The sequence below is a fragment of the Vigna radiata genome, unplaced genomic scaffold (genome assembly GCF_000741045.1).
Source record: "Vigna radiata var. radiata cultivar VC1973A unplaced genomic scaffold, Vradiata_ver6 scaffold_303, whole genome shotgun sequence".
NCBI classification, from domain to species: domain Eukaryota; kingdom Viridiplantae; phylum Streptophyta; class Magnoliopsida; order Fabales; family Fabaceae; genus Vigna; species Vigna radiata.
Window position 1 is genome coordinate 236718 of NW_014543817.1, and position 18273 is coordinate 254990.

At 32.5% G+C, this 18273-nt stretch overlaps 1 protein-coding gene across 1 annotated transcript; it reads right to left on the reverse strand.

The window, feature by feature from the left end:
- Nucleotides 1-5722: 5722 nt before the first annotated feature.
- LOC106754997 (50S ribosomal protein L3-2, chloroplastic) lies at nt 5723-8596 on the reverse strand. Its single transcript, XM_014637080.2, has 5 exons — nt 8100-8596; nt 7286-7495; nt 6917-7021; nt 6464-6577; nt 5723-6161 (listed from the first exon to the last, which is right to left on the reverse strand). The coding sequence occupies exons 1-5, from the start codon at nt 8391-8393 to the stop codon at nt 5988-5990; spliced, it is 897 nt and encodes a 298-aa protein (XP_014492566.1). The 5' UTR covers nt 8394-8596; the 3' UTR covers nt 5723-5987.
- Between the last annotated feature and the right edge of the window lie 9677 nt (nt 8597-18273).

The following is an 18273-nucleotide window of genomic DNA, read 5'->3' on the forward strand; positions in this document are numbered from 1 at the left end:
GTTTATAATGCGGTATTAATTACTAGGGGAGGCTAGGGATAGCAAGCCGGTAATTGATATTAGGCCCTTTTTGCCGAGGGATCGAGTTAAGGGGAGGCTAAGAAAGTCGCATAACAATTGAATCAATCTAATAATCAAGGGTAGTATGTAGGAGAGAGTGGAATAGATGAAATTGTTAGTACCCAACAACANCCATCCATCCATTGTTTTCACTTGTCAATTGAATCAACATTTATTTTGCATGTTAATATTTTTGCTCTCAAACCCAATTTATTATTTTAATTTCTCAAGTCTTATTATTTTAATTCACGCGAACGAGGAAGCCATACGAGTCTCTTGGGAAAACGATACTTGGTCTTACCATTTATATTACTTGTACGATTTGGTACACTTGCCAATCCGTCAACAGGTATATGCTTTAACTTGCTTTGATTGTAATGAACTCTTGTACATACATGCTCTTATGTGGTATGCGTTTTATATAATTAGCTCACCCTTGCTTGCTTGTGTTTGTGCCATGTTTACGTTTGTTTTCTTTTGCGATGATCATCCACTTGGATGGGAGCAGATGATGAGGAGGTTTCTTTGGAGACAACTTTGGAAGGGGATGACGATGTTGCAGTCTAGTCCACTAGGCTTCACTTCTCTTAGCCTATGTTATTTTGAATAACTTTAGTGTGTTTAAAGTTTTAAATTCCTTGTATTTTGAAGGAGAAAACTCTAGTACTCCAGTTTTAAATTCTAATACTATTCTAAGGATGACTGAAATCCTAAATTCTCTAATTATTTTTCTAATATTATATTATCCATGATGTCGTCTTTATTATATATATTTTTTATATATATTTTGAGACGAAAATGTAAATCTTTCCTTGCAATATTTGTTTAGTAAACTAAACATAAAATCTCAGAATGAATGAACGACATTAATAAATTTTGCGAATATAATGAATCGTGACTGAAAAAAAAAATCTAAATGGATATAATAAATCATTTATTAATGAAATTAGTAAATTCATTTTTTACCATCCTTTAGAAGAAGAGATAGTGAAGCACATAAGTAAGTCATATAAATGCCAAAAAAGATGAAAGATGCTTAATAGCTTAAATGATGGCACCGAAATCATGTCCCCTCTTCATACTCACTTTCTATTACTTCTTCATTATCATCAACACATTCATAAGAAAACCAATTATAAAAGTACTTTTAAGTAAATTTCGGTGCTTAGTTAATACATGTCAACGTGGAACATAAATTAAACCAAGAAAAGAGAAGAAAAAAAATTTAGTAAATTCATAAGAAAACAAATTGTTGTAAATTTAAAAATAAATAGTTAAAAAACTTTGATGATAAATCTTAACTGGTTCCTATATTTTAATTGGATTATTTTTTTTAAAAATGTGTAATAATTAAGTCATTTCTATTAATATTATATTAACAATCATAAATATATGTGACATGCCTCATAGTTCATGGATTTTTTTTATTTTGTTTTGGTGTTTTTAATTATTATTATTATTATTAAAAAAAATTTTGTCACATGTAGTGCTGTTAAAATGAGTTTTAATTCGCGGATCAATCCGGTCCATCACGAGTTCGAGTCGGGTTGGGTTTGAAAAACTGTAAATTTTTTATGCAGGTTAGTTTTCAACCCGACTCATCAGGTTGAACCCATGGTGGGACGGGTTGACTCACCAACCCACCTAATTTAATTTAATTATTTATTTTTTGTATTTTAATATTATTAGTTAGTATTTTTTTATTATATTGTAGATAGTGATAAAGAAAGAGAGAAAAATATTATAGATTTATCTATTCAAGACTCTAATATTATAAATGGACAAGTGATACAAAAATTATCAATATTAAAAACTTATTTGTTTGCCTTTTGTACATGTTTTTAGATTACACTTGGGTTGTATGATACTTTTTTTTTTTTTAATTTTGAATTGTCTTTGGAGTTTAACATCGTCTTAGTGTGAAATTTATTTAGATTTGAATTAAAAAAATTGTATTTTTTTTTCATTTAAAAAAAACTTATAATTAAATGAGTCAGTGAGTCAACCCGTTTAACCCGTGGTAGGTCATGTCGGGTTCGAATTTTTTTAGCTCGCTAATAAGTGACTCGGGTTGGATTGACTCACTAAGTGACCAACCCGTGGTGGGTTGGATCGGGTCGAGCCAGATTACCCGTTTTGACAACTTTAGTTACATGTCGAATCACATGTCAAGTTATTGTCAAAATCATAATGATTATATATTTGCTATTTTGATTCTATTTTATTCATTTTTTTTTTAACTTGAACAATTTCTGTAAGAACCTCCAAAATAGAGTATTAGAGTAGATATGTGTATTAAAATGATGAGGTTGAGTATTTTATTTTAAAATAATCTTATAATATAAATAGAATTTTATAAAGCTCGTCTCATTATATAAAATATTGTTTATCTCTCTAAACTCTTTCCTCTTCGTTTTCTCTCACTTCTCTCTACTCTTTCTTTCTCTTGGACCATATGTTCGACGATCAGGAAGTATCTAGGCGATCTTGACGTCGAGGACTACAATTCTTACCAATCAAGTTTCATTCCTATTTTCTAGGTTTTCCCTTAAATATGTGATTATGCATATTTTCTGTCTTTGCATGAGAATTATGTCTCTCTTTCTTGACTCTTAACTCAATATAGGTTCTAAGGTTGGTTTCCTATCACTAATCGGTGATTTGTAGGGGTTTCTAGAGTTTTCTTGCGGTGCAAGCATCGGTCGGGGTTTTCTAAAGTTGTGCAACATTTCTCCAAGGTAAGGGAAGCCAGATTATTACTTTAAATTGTAATTTAGTGTGGATGTGGGGTGATTCTATGCTTATTGTATTGATTGAACTAATGTCAATTTTTAGAGTAAATACTTTATGTGTAATTTTACCCTTTTTAAAGTATATTGAGGAATTGTGATAATGATATGAATTAAATGATGTTTGATGTGTTATTGGTTAGTTGGAATATAGGGAATCTGTTATGAGAGTGTTTAGTTACGAATTTAAGTAAATTGTACTTGTTTAAAGTTAGTTTTAAGGAAGTGGGGTAGTGAAATTTTGAATTAGGAGTTGGATGCTGAATTGGTGAGTTGGAATAGGCTAGGTAGGTTAATTGGGACTTGATTGAGTCCCTAAGTTACTGAAAATGGTACCAAAAGTGGTAGAATATGATTTGGGTCCATAAGTTAATGAATTGGATGTTTTAAAGTAGAAATTGGTTAGTAAACACTTTAGAATGGGATTAGAAAGGTTTAGACACACTTAGTCAAGTATAATTAAGTATATAACACAATCTAGGAGGGTTAGAAGTGGGGAAAAATAGTTGGATTTGGTAAATTGGGTGTAGGTTGCGTAATTTTGTAGATTTTGTGTTGCAGATTATGCAGACTCGCTGATTGAGTAGAGTCGCTCAGTGAGTGGTCATGGAGGCTGACCCTCTGTTTGAGGATTCGCACAGCAAGAAAGTGCGCTGAGCGACTGATGGAGGTTTAGGAGCACTGGAAATTTTATTCGAATAGCGACTTGGTGCGCTAAGAGAGTGTTTGGGCTACTGTTTGGACTTTCGCATAGTGAGTTGGGGCACTAAGCGAGGGGTTGGGGTCTGGACTTTCGCCCTGGTAGTTTAATTCGCTCAACGAGTTCGGTTGCTGAGTGAGTGAGTTGGAGGTTGGGGTCACTGTTAGTGGATTCGTACAACGAGCTGAGTCGTTTTGCGAGTAAAGTCTGTGGTCGCTCAGCGAGTGTGTGCGCTGAGCGACTGTTCCAGATTACCATGTATTCTTTTCTTCTTTGATCTTTATTAGTTTGAGTTATGTAATTGATTCAATTGTGGATGATGTATGACTATGTATGGGTATTATGTGAGTATCAAAAGTAATGTGTGTAATGAAATTGTGAAATTATGCATAATTATATTGGTTCAAATTATTCCACGGATGGTTATACAGGTTCCACGGGAGGACTCTTTCGGTATGGTTAAGTGTTATTAGAATGAATACAGGGAGCTCAGTATTGGGGGTTATCCTAACACTCTAATGATATTTCATTCTCAAATAGATAGGATTGGTTCATGTGGTGAGAGTAGTAGGATGTCCTAGTGTAGGCGCTACTTGGAGGCCTATTGTGCGGTAACAAACTAACCTTGTGTGTGTGGTAGGATGAAACCCATGGCAATGACTTTGCAAAATAGTAGAGGCCACCACAAGTGCACAACCCGTCATAGCTCGGTATTCATTCTAAGTCCGGACAGTCAAGTCTAAGTCATGACATGTTTAGGATGTTTGAAGTTAATTATATATGAATGAATGAAGTTTTGATTGTATGTTATACTAATGTATGAATCTTTTATATCTAGCTTACCCTTCTGTTTGTGTTTGTCTTTGTATGTGGCTATGTTTCTTGTTTGGTTATGATCATCCTGTGGGTGTGAGCAGAGGGAGATGAGCTTACTGTGGAGCAGTTGCTTGATGGGGATGATCCAGTGGCTTAGTTAGTTCAGACTAGTTTGTAAATAGTTTTGTTTTATCGTGTTTGTATATAAAGTTTAAATTTATAGTTATTTTTGGATAACTGTAAGTTAGACTTTATATTTTATTTAACTGTTCTATCATATCATACAGGTGATGACTCTTTTATATAGTATTTTACTATATTTTTGGGATATTACAATTTTGTCCCTTTCAAAGTAAGATAAAATTAAATTTTTATATAAATGTTATAAAAATAATTTTATTAAATATTTTTAACAACATTAAATATTAAATTTATATTTTACATTAAATTTTATTTAAAATGTTTTAAAATTTTAAATATTTATTTCAAATTGTTATAAAATTATTTTAAAATTATATATTTAGATTTATAAAATTATTATTTTTAAACTATTTATAACATTTGTATAGAAATTATTAATATATAATTTATACAAATATTTAAAATATAAATGTATAAAACTTTAATGTAAAATATAAATTTAAATAAACTTAATCTTATTTAAAATATTTAATAAAAATATCTTCATAGTACAAAAGTTAAATTTGATCATTTTAAAGGTAAAATTGTTCAACTTAAAAACAGAAATTAAATTTGAATTGACTCAAAATAATAATTATAATACTAATTTGAAATGTGAAAAAAAAAATTAAAAATTAAAAATTAAAAATTAAAAATTAAAAATTAAAAATTAAAAATTAAAAAGAAAATAAAAGAATCACAACTGACACATAACCCATATTTAATACCACCCACATTTACCATTGATAGTATAATACAAGCAGAAAAACTTAAGTATTACATATTATCAAAAAATAGAAATTCAATTAAGACAATAAAAATATAAAGACTTAAAAATTTTCAAAACAACTAAAATAACTAATGGACTATTTTAACCGAAGAAAATCTTAAACTTGGGATGATTTCACAATTCTCCAAATTCTAACTAGGCCCATGATATAAATTTTATACAATAGATTGTACAAAGTGTATTTTATGATCACCTATAAACTCTGGGCTCCTAGGTACATTCATTATTTTCATCGAATGTATTGATCATGGACCTAGGAAAAAATGAAAATGAGTAGGAAATTTACCATCAAGTAGACTACATTTAAATCTAGAAAATTTGTTCCATAATAAAAGTTTTCAAATAAGAAAAATTGGTTAGAAGTTCCATAAAAATCTAGAAAATTTGTTCCATAAATTTGTTCGCTGCATGAACAATGTCAATTATATTACCTAAAAAAGGAAACGATTCAATTAGAATAAATCGTATGATACATTAATTCCAAAACTCCACTTATTTGTAGCATTGCAAGACAACCATGCTTGGCCAATGTCGTAAACAACCCTAAAGCTGCCGTAAAAGACCGGTAAAAGGGTTCCTCAAAAATCTCATTTTACCATCTATACTCAGAAAACATGAATGCAGAAGTGAACCTATCATGAAAACCAGCTCTTTAATCAGTAACGATAAATGGATCCACATCCCCTAGCTCCGCAACCAATGGTCTCAAATTATCAGTATCTTCGTCTTCTGGGGCAAAGTAAGTTGGGAAAGGAAGCAGAGATATGTCAGGTTTTTTGTATACAGCATCTTTTATAAAAACAAAGTTCCCTGTAGCTCCTGGGACCTGTTGTGCACATCATACAAAGAGAAATAAGTCATCGCTAATGAAGCCAAAATCCAATTCTTTTAGTGACTTAATAGACAACTGTTAACCATAAAGCTGCAAATCACCACAAAATTTGCACAAGTAATTTGGCTTAAACATCAAATTAAGATTTCTGTAGCAGTATTGCTATGTGAATTGATTCTGATTTGAATTTTCAGGAAAAAATTTAGAGCATCAACGCCATGTCTGATGTTATGAGCAGATATTTTTTACCCTTAGGCTCTAATCTGAATGTCATAAAAATAGAAAAAAGAATTTACCTGGCCTTTCACCCACATCAAATTCCTTGCTGGATCAATTTTATAGACCCATACACTTTTAACAGTTCTTTGCTCTGCACCCATTCGCCCAGCCATCTTTTTACCTTTAAAAACCTGAAGGGTAATATAAAGCGTGTTTAAATCAATCATCGAGCAAAAATTATTGTAACCGAATTACCAACTTACTTAACATTAAAAACAGAGAAATATATTTTCAAGGGCTTTAAGAGACCCCTCTCATAATCTTTTATTAAAACTGATTGAAGTACATGGAAGATTAAGGAACTGTACTAGACACTTAGGTGGAACTAGGTCTGGCTATAAGTACAATTAATAGATTGTCTAACAGAATACATCCTAATTAGGCTTAATGATGATACATAAATGTAATTATTCTAACAAATTTATTCAAGGAACTAAACAAACATTTCGTTCTAAAAGAGCACAACTTACCTTTCCAGCACTAGTTAAATGACCAGTAGAACCGGCGCTTCGATGGGACAATGAAGCACCATGGGATGCTGGCATTCCCGAAAATCCATGCCGCTTCATCACACCCTGAAAACAAAAATGATATTTAAAATTGACACTCATGATTTGAAGAGATCCACAAAACTGAAGGACCATTTTAGTGCCTTTTTTATTCACATTGAAGGATTCTCCGCAAGTATACAGAAAATATAAATAAAAGGAAAACAGCATGATAATATACAGAAACACAGTGAAGATACATCTATAAACTTCCATACATGCACAAAGTAATTGACTTCTAAAGAAAAAAAGATAAAAGCAATATTTAACATGAAGGAAGGGGAAAAACACCTGAAAACCTTTTCCTTTGGTTATTCCAGTGACATCAACATACTGGCCGGGAACAAAATGGCGAACATTAAGTGATGTTCCAACAGGAAGAAGTGCATCCTCTGTCACTGGAAACTCCTTAAGCTTTCTCTTCATTGGAACTCCTTGCGCCCTAAAATGACCAACTTCTGGCTTGGTCAAATGTTTTTCCTTCTTATGTCCACAACCAATCTAACTAGAAACAAAACAGCAAAAAAGTCTATAATTAGATACACTCAAACGCTTAAAAACACCACTGTAATAACCAAGGCATAGCTAAATGGACCACACCACAAAATATTCAAACTGTTTAAACAGTTTAATAACCCAAACCCGTTTTCTTAAACCAGTTCATTAAATTGAGCCAAATTTCAATCCAATTTGTTTATTTGGTTCTAAGCTGCAACCAAACCCAAAACAATCTAAAGATCTTTAATGAAGAGTAGTGCAACTGTCAGTAATGACTGCACCAACTTGAATATTGGCTTATTTTAATTATCATTTCTGTCCTTCCTAGTGCATTAAACTGCAGTTGTTCATGTACATCGATTCATAGAACTCCACCAAGAATGTACACTATCTAAAAAATTGAGACTTAGACTGGCTATTAATTTTCCTATCATTTCTTTGAGATTATACGGCACCACATGTCCATAAAGTTGTTGCTTATGCAAATCAGGGAAAAAGTGAACCACAGACATGGTTTTCTCCATTCTGTACAAACTTAATGTTACTCAGGTGAACCTTAAATTCCAAAAGCAGACAACAATTACATTAGAAGGGAAGAGAAGTGTACCTGGAGAGAACAAAAACCTTCTTTCTCTGGGGTCTTAACCTGAGACACAATGTTATCATCAACCCAAAGCACAGTGATTGGGATTCTAGCACCCCATTTATCCCAAAGCGCACTCATTCCACATTTTACCGCTATAAGTCCAGTTCGCTTGGAATCAGGGGTCATCAAACCGGGTTTTGGTTCAATAATCCGAGTCTGAATCTCTGCATCAGAACTAAGAAATCGGAGTGGTGAGGGTGAATTGACGGCGAAGCGCTGCAAACGGGAAACAAAGCCTCTCGAAAATGCAAGCATGGCAGAGCTACAGAAACAGAAAGAGAACGGATCTGCGTAAAACAAAGTGAATCGAAAACACACGAAATGTTATCAGTCTTGTCAACACCACTTGTGACTGGCTAGCAATGATAAAATGCGCCAACCAAAACCAGATATTGCGCCCAACAAAGACACCACAATCGAAAGATGAAAGTGTTAGAACAAAGTGACGTTGCAAAACCCTACAACCAAGACCAAAATAAACTTACTTGCAAAATGACATAATTATCCTTCCAATTCATGTTATGGACTCACTTTTAGAATGAATGGAATTGACCCAGGGCCATCTCCAATTTTTTGAATTCTTTTTTTTTTACCTTAATAAGTCTTTTTTTTTTCTTTTTCTTATTAAAGTTAATATGCACCTTTCAACATTTCAAAATCTATTAAAATTTTGACATTTGATTCATAATTTTTTTAATTTAACTTTTAAATTTAAAATATAATAATAATTTAATTTAATATAACATTTACATATTATTTAATATATATTTATATCTTAATAATTATTAAGATATAAGGAAGGTTGGTAGTTCCTATATATTTATATCTTAATAATTATTAAGATATAAGGAAGGTTGGTAGTTCCTTGAGCTAGGAGCATGAGAAAGCTTTAGGAAAAACTTAAGTCCAATAGTGACTTATTCGCTTGGATAATAGCGAATATATCAGACATTCACCCCAACATGAAGTCTCACGAGCTAGCCTTGTTCAAGAAAGCATCTTTGGTAGCGCAAAAGAAGAGGAGGTTGGAAGAGGAGAAAATAAAGGTTGTGGAGGTTGTTGTGAAGAAGCTCCAAGAAATGAGTTTCATTCGAGAGATCACATACACCATGTGACTGGAAATGATGGTCAAGGTAACAAAGGTGAATGCTTAGTAGAAGATGTGCACAAACTTCATTGATCTCAACAAAGCCTGTCCGAAGGACGCATACCTTCTCCCGAGCATCGATGGCCTGGTGAGTGGTTCTTTTGTCCACTAGATTTTGAGCTTTTTGAATGCATATTATGGCTACAACCAAATACTTATGTACCCACCCGATCGAGAGAAGATAACTTTTATCATCAAGTGAACAAACTACTACTATGATGTATATCGTTCGACTTGAAGAATGTTGGAGGTACCTACCAGCAGCTAATGGACCAAGTCTTCCACCACCAAATAGGTAATTGCATAGCCATATATGTAAATGCCATGGTGGTGCAAAGTCGATTGGTTGAAGAGAACATCAAAGACTTGAAGGAAGTCTTTGGCTAGATTCAACACTATGGGATGCGTCTCAACCCCTCAAAACGCACATTTAGCGTTGGAGCAGGCAATTTCCTTGGTTTCATGCTGACCGCACGGGGCATTGAAGCTAATCCTAATAAGTGCAAGACCATATTGGAGATGAGAAACCCACAAAACTTGAAGGAGGTGCAACAACTTGTAGGCCGATTAACCTCCCTATCGTGGTTCATCCCCAATTGGTTGAGAGGATCCGGTCAATCCTTAAGATGATGCAGGAGACCTTTGCCGTATGGGACGAACAATGTGAAGTCGCTTTTGTAGATGTGAAGAAAATCTTGGCCAGTCCATCTGCCGTGGCTCGAATAGTCCAAGGAAACAAGTTATAATTTTACTTGGTTGTCTATAATTAAGCGATCAATGTAGTTCTTCTGCAGGATGCTCTAGAGCTCAAACTAATCTATTTTATTAGTCGAGTTTTAAAAGATTCAAAGAAGCATTATTGATAACGTTTGATATCACCGTTATCTGTGACTTAATTTTGATACTAAATGAACCCTTTCTGACTTAGAAACTTGCTTAAACTCTTGTTTTTAGTTTAATTGTGGGAATAAGAGAGTTGAGGTTATACTTTATGATTTTATCACTAAATTCCCTTGATTTTTTAGGAAATTGGAATGATTTGGAAGAGGAGTTGAAGTACCTAGGAGTTGGAACCCAAAAAGGACTGAAAAAGCATCAGAAAAGAAGGCTACAGAAGATCGTAGGACGCCTGAGCGCCCTTTTTTGGGGCCCTCAGCGCTAAAGCCTCCCAACACTAAAGCCTCCCATTAACGCTTGGGCGCCCTTTCTAGGGCACTGAGTGCCAACTTCCTTATGTCGCACACTGCCTGGGTGCCCTTCTAGGGGCACTGAGCGCCACTCCTCTCGCACTACCGCCTGCTTGCCCTAAGTAGGGGCGTTGAGCGCCAACGACGTGGGCTTGGACTTTGTTTTTGCTCTATTTAAGGATTTGTTCGACCTAGGGTTTGTATCTTTTGGCAGTTGAGACACAAAAAACCACTTTTCAACTCTCTGGAGGCAGAATTGATGCATGAGCTCTCTTCTTCAGTTTTTAGGGTTTATCTTTCATTCTTATTCATTGTACATCTAGTTTCTCCATGACAATGGAGAACTAAACATTATTTGTTGTTGGGGAAGATGTAATCCTTTTAACTCTCATGTATTTGAATTGATTTTGATTTATATATGCTTTTTTCATTAATTGTTAGGGATTTTCTTATTTGCTATATGCTTGTTGTGTTTAACTCATTCATGACATGATTTGTGGTCTTCTTTGTTATTGTCAAATACCTAGAAACCTAGATCTAGAGAATTTCCCCCAAGGGAACTATAGCCTAGACAAAGGGATAGAACGCTTGATTATCTTAAGCTTTCGTTCGTAATGCAGAATTAATTATTAGGAAGGCAAGACATTGTGGTCTAGTAATTAAGGATATGCTTATTTCACCGAGACATCGGGTTCTAAGTAATTTAGAAAGTAATATTGACATTTAATGAAGAAGATGAATTCTTATATACATGAGAGTGATTAGGTGAAATCTAAACCCCAAGAACATATTCATCTCATATTAAAATCATCCATTCACTTTTGTGTTTCTCTTCAATTGATCAAAATTGCATTCATATTTACTTTTATTGTATTTACATTCAAAAACCAACAAAATGTTCTTTTAAAGTCTTAATTAGTTAAGTAATTACATGATTGTTTAGTGTCGTGAGTCTATTGGAAAAACGATACTTGGTCTTATCACTTATTATTACTTGATACGATTTGGTACACTTGCCGACATCTTAACAAGTTTTTGGCGCTGTTATCGGGGACTCGTAGTTTGACTATTCTATTTATGTGTTCTTAACCGATTGGACTTTATTTTTTTTTTTTTTTGGCTAATTGTGTGCTCTCTAGTGTTTTGTCTCTAGTGTATGCAAGGTACAATTGCCTAGCCAATCTATTACAGAGAGAACTTAACCTCCCCCAAAGCGTCCAAAACCTTTTTCGCAACAAACCCGTTTGCATGTCATGATAGGCTCAGGCTTGAGGGGCCTTTGTACTATATGGTCGTTTGGTTAACATAGGACTGGACGACCCACATAGTTAAAAACGTCAATGAGACCTCCCCAAAGATCAAGCGCCTGTACCATACATACCAAACAGTCACCCTTAAATAATTAAATAACGATTATACTTGATGAAGATTAGTTTATGACAAAACATGATTAACACCAATTGGGCCACGATTAGATTGTTAGTAATCCAAAGTCCATTCCAAAAGTATATAAATATAGGTTTGAGGTAAATGGGTAGGTGATTGTATTTATTATCTTTTGTAGGTAACCTCACTGTTGAACCCACTAAATCTTTACCGACTTTAACATCGGAGTACCTTCTGCAGGTAACTTCGAGTTTGACTGAAAGATGTGAAGGATGAATATGATGACAAAAATGAACATCATGACACATATAACTTAATAAAGAGATAATCTCGACCTCATACTTGAAACCGTAATGAAAGAATGTTGTGCAAGAGACATGGAAACCTAAGGAATAGGTAGAACGTTGAAAAAAATGGTAAGGAAAAATGAAAATTTGAAGTTAACTTGCTGGAAATGAAAAAAAAAAAAAAAAAAAACAAGGTTAAAGTAGTTTTTACAAGAAACAAAAATCAAAGAAAAAACGATTTATAGAATAAGTAATCAACGAGATCAATCACTAATTAAAGTGTTACAGTAAATAAAAAAAAATATTTCATGGATTGAAACCGTTTTATCACAAAATAATCCAATCAATTTCACAAGTTTTGTTCTTATACGGGTCGATTTATTTTGCAAGAGTATTTGACATTTAATCACTACTCTCGATTGCAAAACAAAATAAAATTGTAGTTTTTTTAGTATGTTATAATTGGTAACCAATTAGTATTGTATTCTATATGATGAAAACCAATTGCAAACAATAACTAGTTTGTTTTTTTTTTTTTTTTTTCAAAAAGTGACAGTAGCTTACTCAAAAATCAAATTTTTGTTTACTTAAATTACACATTAAACTTTGTTTTATTTTTTAAAATTTTTAAATATATTTATTTATATTATATTATTTTAAAATTTTACATTTGATACATAAAATTGTTATTTTTAAACTAATACTAACATTTATATAGAAACTATTGATATATAATGTTATATAAATATTTGAAATATAAATTTATACACAATTATTTGAAATATAAATTTATACACGATTATATGAAATATAAATTCAAATAGAAAACCAATATTAAGTTTGATAAAATATTAACGCAAATACATATAAAACTTTAAAACAAATTTTAAATAAAATTTAATGTAAAATATAAATTTAAATAAACTTAATCTTGTTAAAAATAATTAATAAAAAGGTTTAAACTAGGGATGACAAAAAAAACTGCAAGTACGGATATTCACGGGTAAAATCTACGGCGGGTAGTTACTATCCGCGGGTAATGGGTAACGAATATTTTAATACCCGCTTCTAAACGGGTCGGGTATAGGTAATATAAAAAAAATTATATATATATTTAATTAAATTTAATTAAAAATAAAATAAAATAATATTTTATTAGGTTAAATTTAATTAAAATTAAATTTTAATTTATATTGAGCTTAATATATATATATATATATATATATATATATATATATATATATATATATATATATATATATATATATAAAATATTTTTTTTTTATTTTTTGCGGGTATCTGCAGGTATGTTAAAACCCGTGGGTATTTTTTAAACAGGTACCCGACGGGTAGCGGGTCGGGTAGTGGGTAGGATTTTATCTGACGGGTCGGGTTGTGTGTAGGCACTATCTGTGCCCGCCCGACCCGTTGTCATCCCTAGTTTAAACCCTTTAGTTGTCCCTATTTTCGTTGGGTTTTACCAATTTGATTCCCTTCTTTTAAAGTTACCCAATTGAGTCCTTATAACTGCTAATTTGAAGCAATTAAGCACCTGTAGTTAAATTTCGTTAACGGAGTTAAAATTCTGCACACGTGGTGGGATGACATATTAAATGATTTTAACGTGGCATTTTGGAGGTGAAATGTGGCATTTTGTAGATGTCGTGTTAAATGCTTTCAAATGTTGCATTTTGCACTTCAGCTTTACTGTTATCAATCTCCTTTGTATCAGTCTTTTTTTTGTTGTTGTTATCAATTTCATCAGGATCTAGTTTCGATTCTTCTATGGCGGGTTCGTTTTTTTTTGCTATCCTTCTTTGAAGAACCTGATTATTTCCGGGATCTTTTCCTCTGCAACAAAGTTACCAACAAGGGTTGTTTTCCAAGAGTTGAAAGAGGTGCATGGGTCAAAGAGAGAAAGAGGACAAGGGGGTTACACTGAATTGAAATTTCCCTTCTTTTTCTTTTCTTTACCTTTTCTTTTTCATTTCATTTTGATTTTCAATTTAAGAAGAAAATCGTTCATGGCAGATATCTAACTAAACTTGTTTGTTTTGGTCATCCTTCTCTCTTAGTAAAAAGAGAATTCGTTGTGTAGCGCATTACTTTAATTATTATGCCAAGAATTGAATAGAGAGAGGAGGAGGATCTTTCTTCACCTTTGAAGGCTACTAAGGTGTTTTGTAAAATGTCTCCTGCTACTGATTGAGCTTCACGGATTCTATTATTTGTTGTTTGATTCTTCCAACCGCTTTCCCTACAAAAACATTAAAACCATTTTTGTTTTCTCAAAAAAGGTACCATCATCACAAGGTCATCTCTTTCCCGAAGCCCTTTATACAAAAAACTAGCACCAAATTGATTCAACCATTTAATCTAAAAAATAAAATACAAAAACATGTAATAAGACCATAACATTGGTACGTAACAACAAAAAACCATGGAAATTGGAAAAAAAGACAGTAAACGAAAACATGGAATGTGAAAATAAATTAAAATAAATTAGAGGGAGAAAGAAATAGAAGAATGAGGCTATAGCTCAACCGATAAAACCTCATCTCTTCCTATACTCTATGGCTCGCTCTTCATTCCTCTTCTCACACCCAATTGCACAAAGCGTTGAATTAGGATATGGTTCTCTTTGTTCCCTTTTCTCTCTCAAACTGTCACCAAATTCAATTCCAGATAGGGCTTTTCTAAACTCACCCACCTCTCTTAAACGTCCTCTCTCACCCTCCTCCCTCACCCTCAAAACCACTGACAGCGTTAGGGTAAAACTAGAGATGTTCATATCGAAGCACTCGGCGTCATCGATGATAGTGAAGCTGGAGACGGTGGCGAAGAAGCTGAACTTTAGGGTGACGAGGAAGAAGCAGTTCACGGAAGGGAGGAAGGGGAAGTTGGGGATGACAGTGGAGGTGTTCGATGTGCGCCTGCGATGGAGTTTTCGAAACCCAATTTTTAAAATTTTTTTTCTAAATGCCACTTATAATGGTCCAACAATGCCACATTTAAAGAACTGTCCACCTCAATATCACAAATCATCAAAAAATTAACTCCATTAACAAAATTTAATGGTAGGGGCTCAATTGCTTCAAATTAGCAATTATATGAACTCAATTGGGTAACTTTAGAAGGAGGGGATCAAATTGGAAAAGCCAAACAAAAATAGGGACAACTAAAGGGTTTAAACGTTAATAAAAATATTAATTTTAATAAAAGTATCATATAATATTTTGTTCTTACCACACTTAGTAGTCTCTCATCGCTTAGAAGTTAAGGTCTAGAGCAGTTTAAATACTCATTTTTCCCTTTACATTTTGAAGCATCTTTTAAGGACAAAATTGTAATGTAGCTCTAGTCTCCAAAGTAGAGGTATAAGTGGATGGACTTCCATGGTAATGTAGCATCCTTAGACCTTGTTTAGGAGGCTTATGTTCTTACCACACCTAATAATATTTGCTAATTGATCACTTGAATTAACGAACTCCTTGAAGAAGAACATTTTCAATTCAAAGGATCTATGACAAAGTCAAAGATCAAAAGATGTATCCTTGAATCTTATAGTGTTCCATGAAGAAAGAAATTTAAAGAACATGAAAATCATGAGCATGATTGAAGAATAATTTAGGAAATTAAATAAATTGTAATTTTATTTTAAGTGCAAATTATTTGTTTCTATTTTTAATTTTTCAAGTTATTTTTGGACCTGATGTCTTTGAGCTTTCTTTTAGGGTTTTTTAAGTGCCTTAAACATTCGTACCTATATATAGGGACACCAAAAACATATGTAGACACTTTTGAGTCATAATATATGCATTTACATTTTTTAGAGAGGATTCTCTTGGTTCTTGGATTAGAACTCTGATTCTTATCAAAGATTAACATCTTTATGGTGAATCTTCACTTGACTTATCAATATGCTAGATTGTGGTGTTCACATCTCTATCTTATTCCACATTCTGCTCTTATATATTTTTGTTGTTCTCCTTAAGAATTCAAATTCATAAAAGGTCGTACTCTTTCCTAGACAATATCATGTCATTTGGTATTTAGAGCAACGTTCTGGTTTGAATATCCTCTTTTATCTTATTTTCCTGTCATATTAGAAAAAAAAACCACAATCCAAATCCCTTAAGTTTCTAATTTTCGTATTTTTTTTTCTTCTTTTAATTTGTGTATTTCTACATTGATTCGTGGAAATTGATTGTTTTTTTTTGTTTTTTCTGTTAATTATACATCCAATTAAATGTTTACCTTGATCTTGCATGAGTTTTGGTGTTTGAAGGACAATCTTTGTTTGTGTATTGAAGAGTTCAATACAAATTATTATGTTGTACTATTGTTTATAAATGAATCTATTAAATTATATTCCGTCTTTTTTCTAGAGTCTTTGCGTTGTCTTACTTAATTGTTTTTGGTAGTCCTTTAATTTTCTAATTTTTTTTTTTATTTTGTGTCTATTAAAAATTCCTTGAAGTTTTTTCTAGAGTTTTCAATTTTCTTTGACCTCTTAAGTCAAGATTTAGATCTCGTAATGTTTGTCACATTGTTTATTAAGTCTTTGCTTAAGCTACTGGATAGTTCTATACCAAACACTAAAGGAAATTTGAGTGAAAAAAGGCAAGAAAGTACTTAAAAAGAAGCCTATTTGTGTGATACATGAGTGACATTTGAGTGAAACACTTAGATAAGAGACGAGGATTTAAATATATTCTGTTATTTTGTTTTCCTAAGCTCTTGCAGGATTTATCAATATCAAACAATGCAACATATTATTCCAAAGACATCCTTCTGGAAGTTGTGTGCTCGTGAGGTGTTGGTAAAGAATGTTAATACCTTGGTGTCTAATATTATAAAGTTGAATGGTGAAATTTTTAGTATTAAAAGGAAGCACAAACATGACAAAAATGTTTTTCGAAGGGTTAAATCAAGTGTTATAAGATGTTTCAAATGTGAAGGCTATGAGCATGAAACTCATTAGTGTCCTAATTGGAATGCAAGTCCAATGAATAGTAATGAGGACATCAAGAACTACATTCCATATTTGAAAGAGGAAGAAAAAAGAACTATGCAAAAATTAGATTCGTTGAAAATAAGACAGGAGCTTAAGCATAAAAAAACAGAAGACTAAAATGCACTTATAGAAATGGAAGAAAGAGAAAAAAGAGAAAAAAAAGAGAAATAAAAGAGAGTGTGTGAATAAAGAGAAAAGAGAAAGAAAAAAGAGAAATAAAATAAAGCGAGACAGGAGAAAGAAAATAGAGAAAAAGAAATGAGAGAGAGATATGAGAAAGAAAATCAAGCGGTACAAATTTGAGGACAAATCTTCTTCAAGATGGAGGGTATGATAGAGGACTATCTCCTGAAACATATATGAGAAGAACTTGAAGAATAATATTAACAATTCAATCTATGACAAAGCCAAAGATCAAAAGATGTCTCCTTGAATTTTATAATGTTCCACGAAGAAAGAAATTTAAAGAACATGAAGATCATCAACACAATTAAAGAATAATTTTGGAAATTAAATAAATTGTAATTTTATTTTAATTGTAAATTATTTGTTTCTATTTTTAATTTTTCAAATTATTTTTGGACCTGATGTCTTTAGTATATCTTTTAGGGTTTCTTAGGTGCTTTAAACATTTGTACCTATATACAAGGACACCAAAAACATATGTTGACACTTTTGAGTCATAATATATGCATTTGCATTTTGAGAGAGGATTATGTTGGTTCTTGGATTAGAACTCTGATTCTTATCAAAGATTAACATCTTTGTAGCGAATCTTCACTTGACTTATCAATTTGCTAGATTAGGGTGTTCCTATCTTTGTCTTATTCTACGTTCTGCTCTGATTTATTTTTGTTGTGCCCCTTGAGGAATCAAATTCAAAGAAGATCGTACTCTTTCCTGGGCAGGATCGTGTTAAGTCCCTTGCCAGTGTACCAGATCGTTATCAAGTAATATAAATGGGTAAGTCCAAGTATCGTTTCCCAAAGGACTCTTAGGCCTTACTTTTCATGTAAACTAATCGTGTAAGACGTGAGAAAAGAATTAAATTGAGGTGTGTATGCAAAGAACAAAAGTAAACATGCAAATGCAATGATTCAATTGGTTTAAA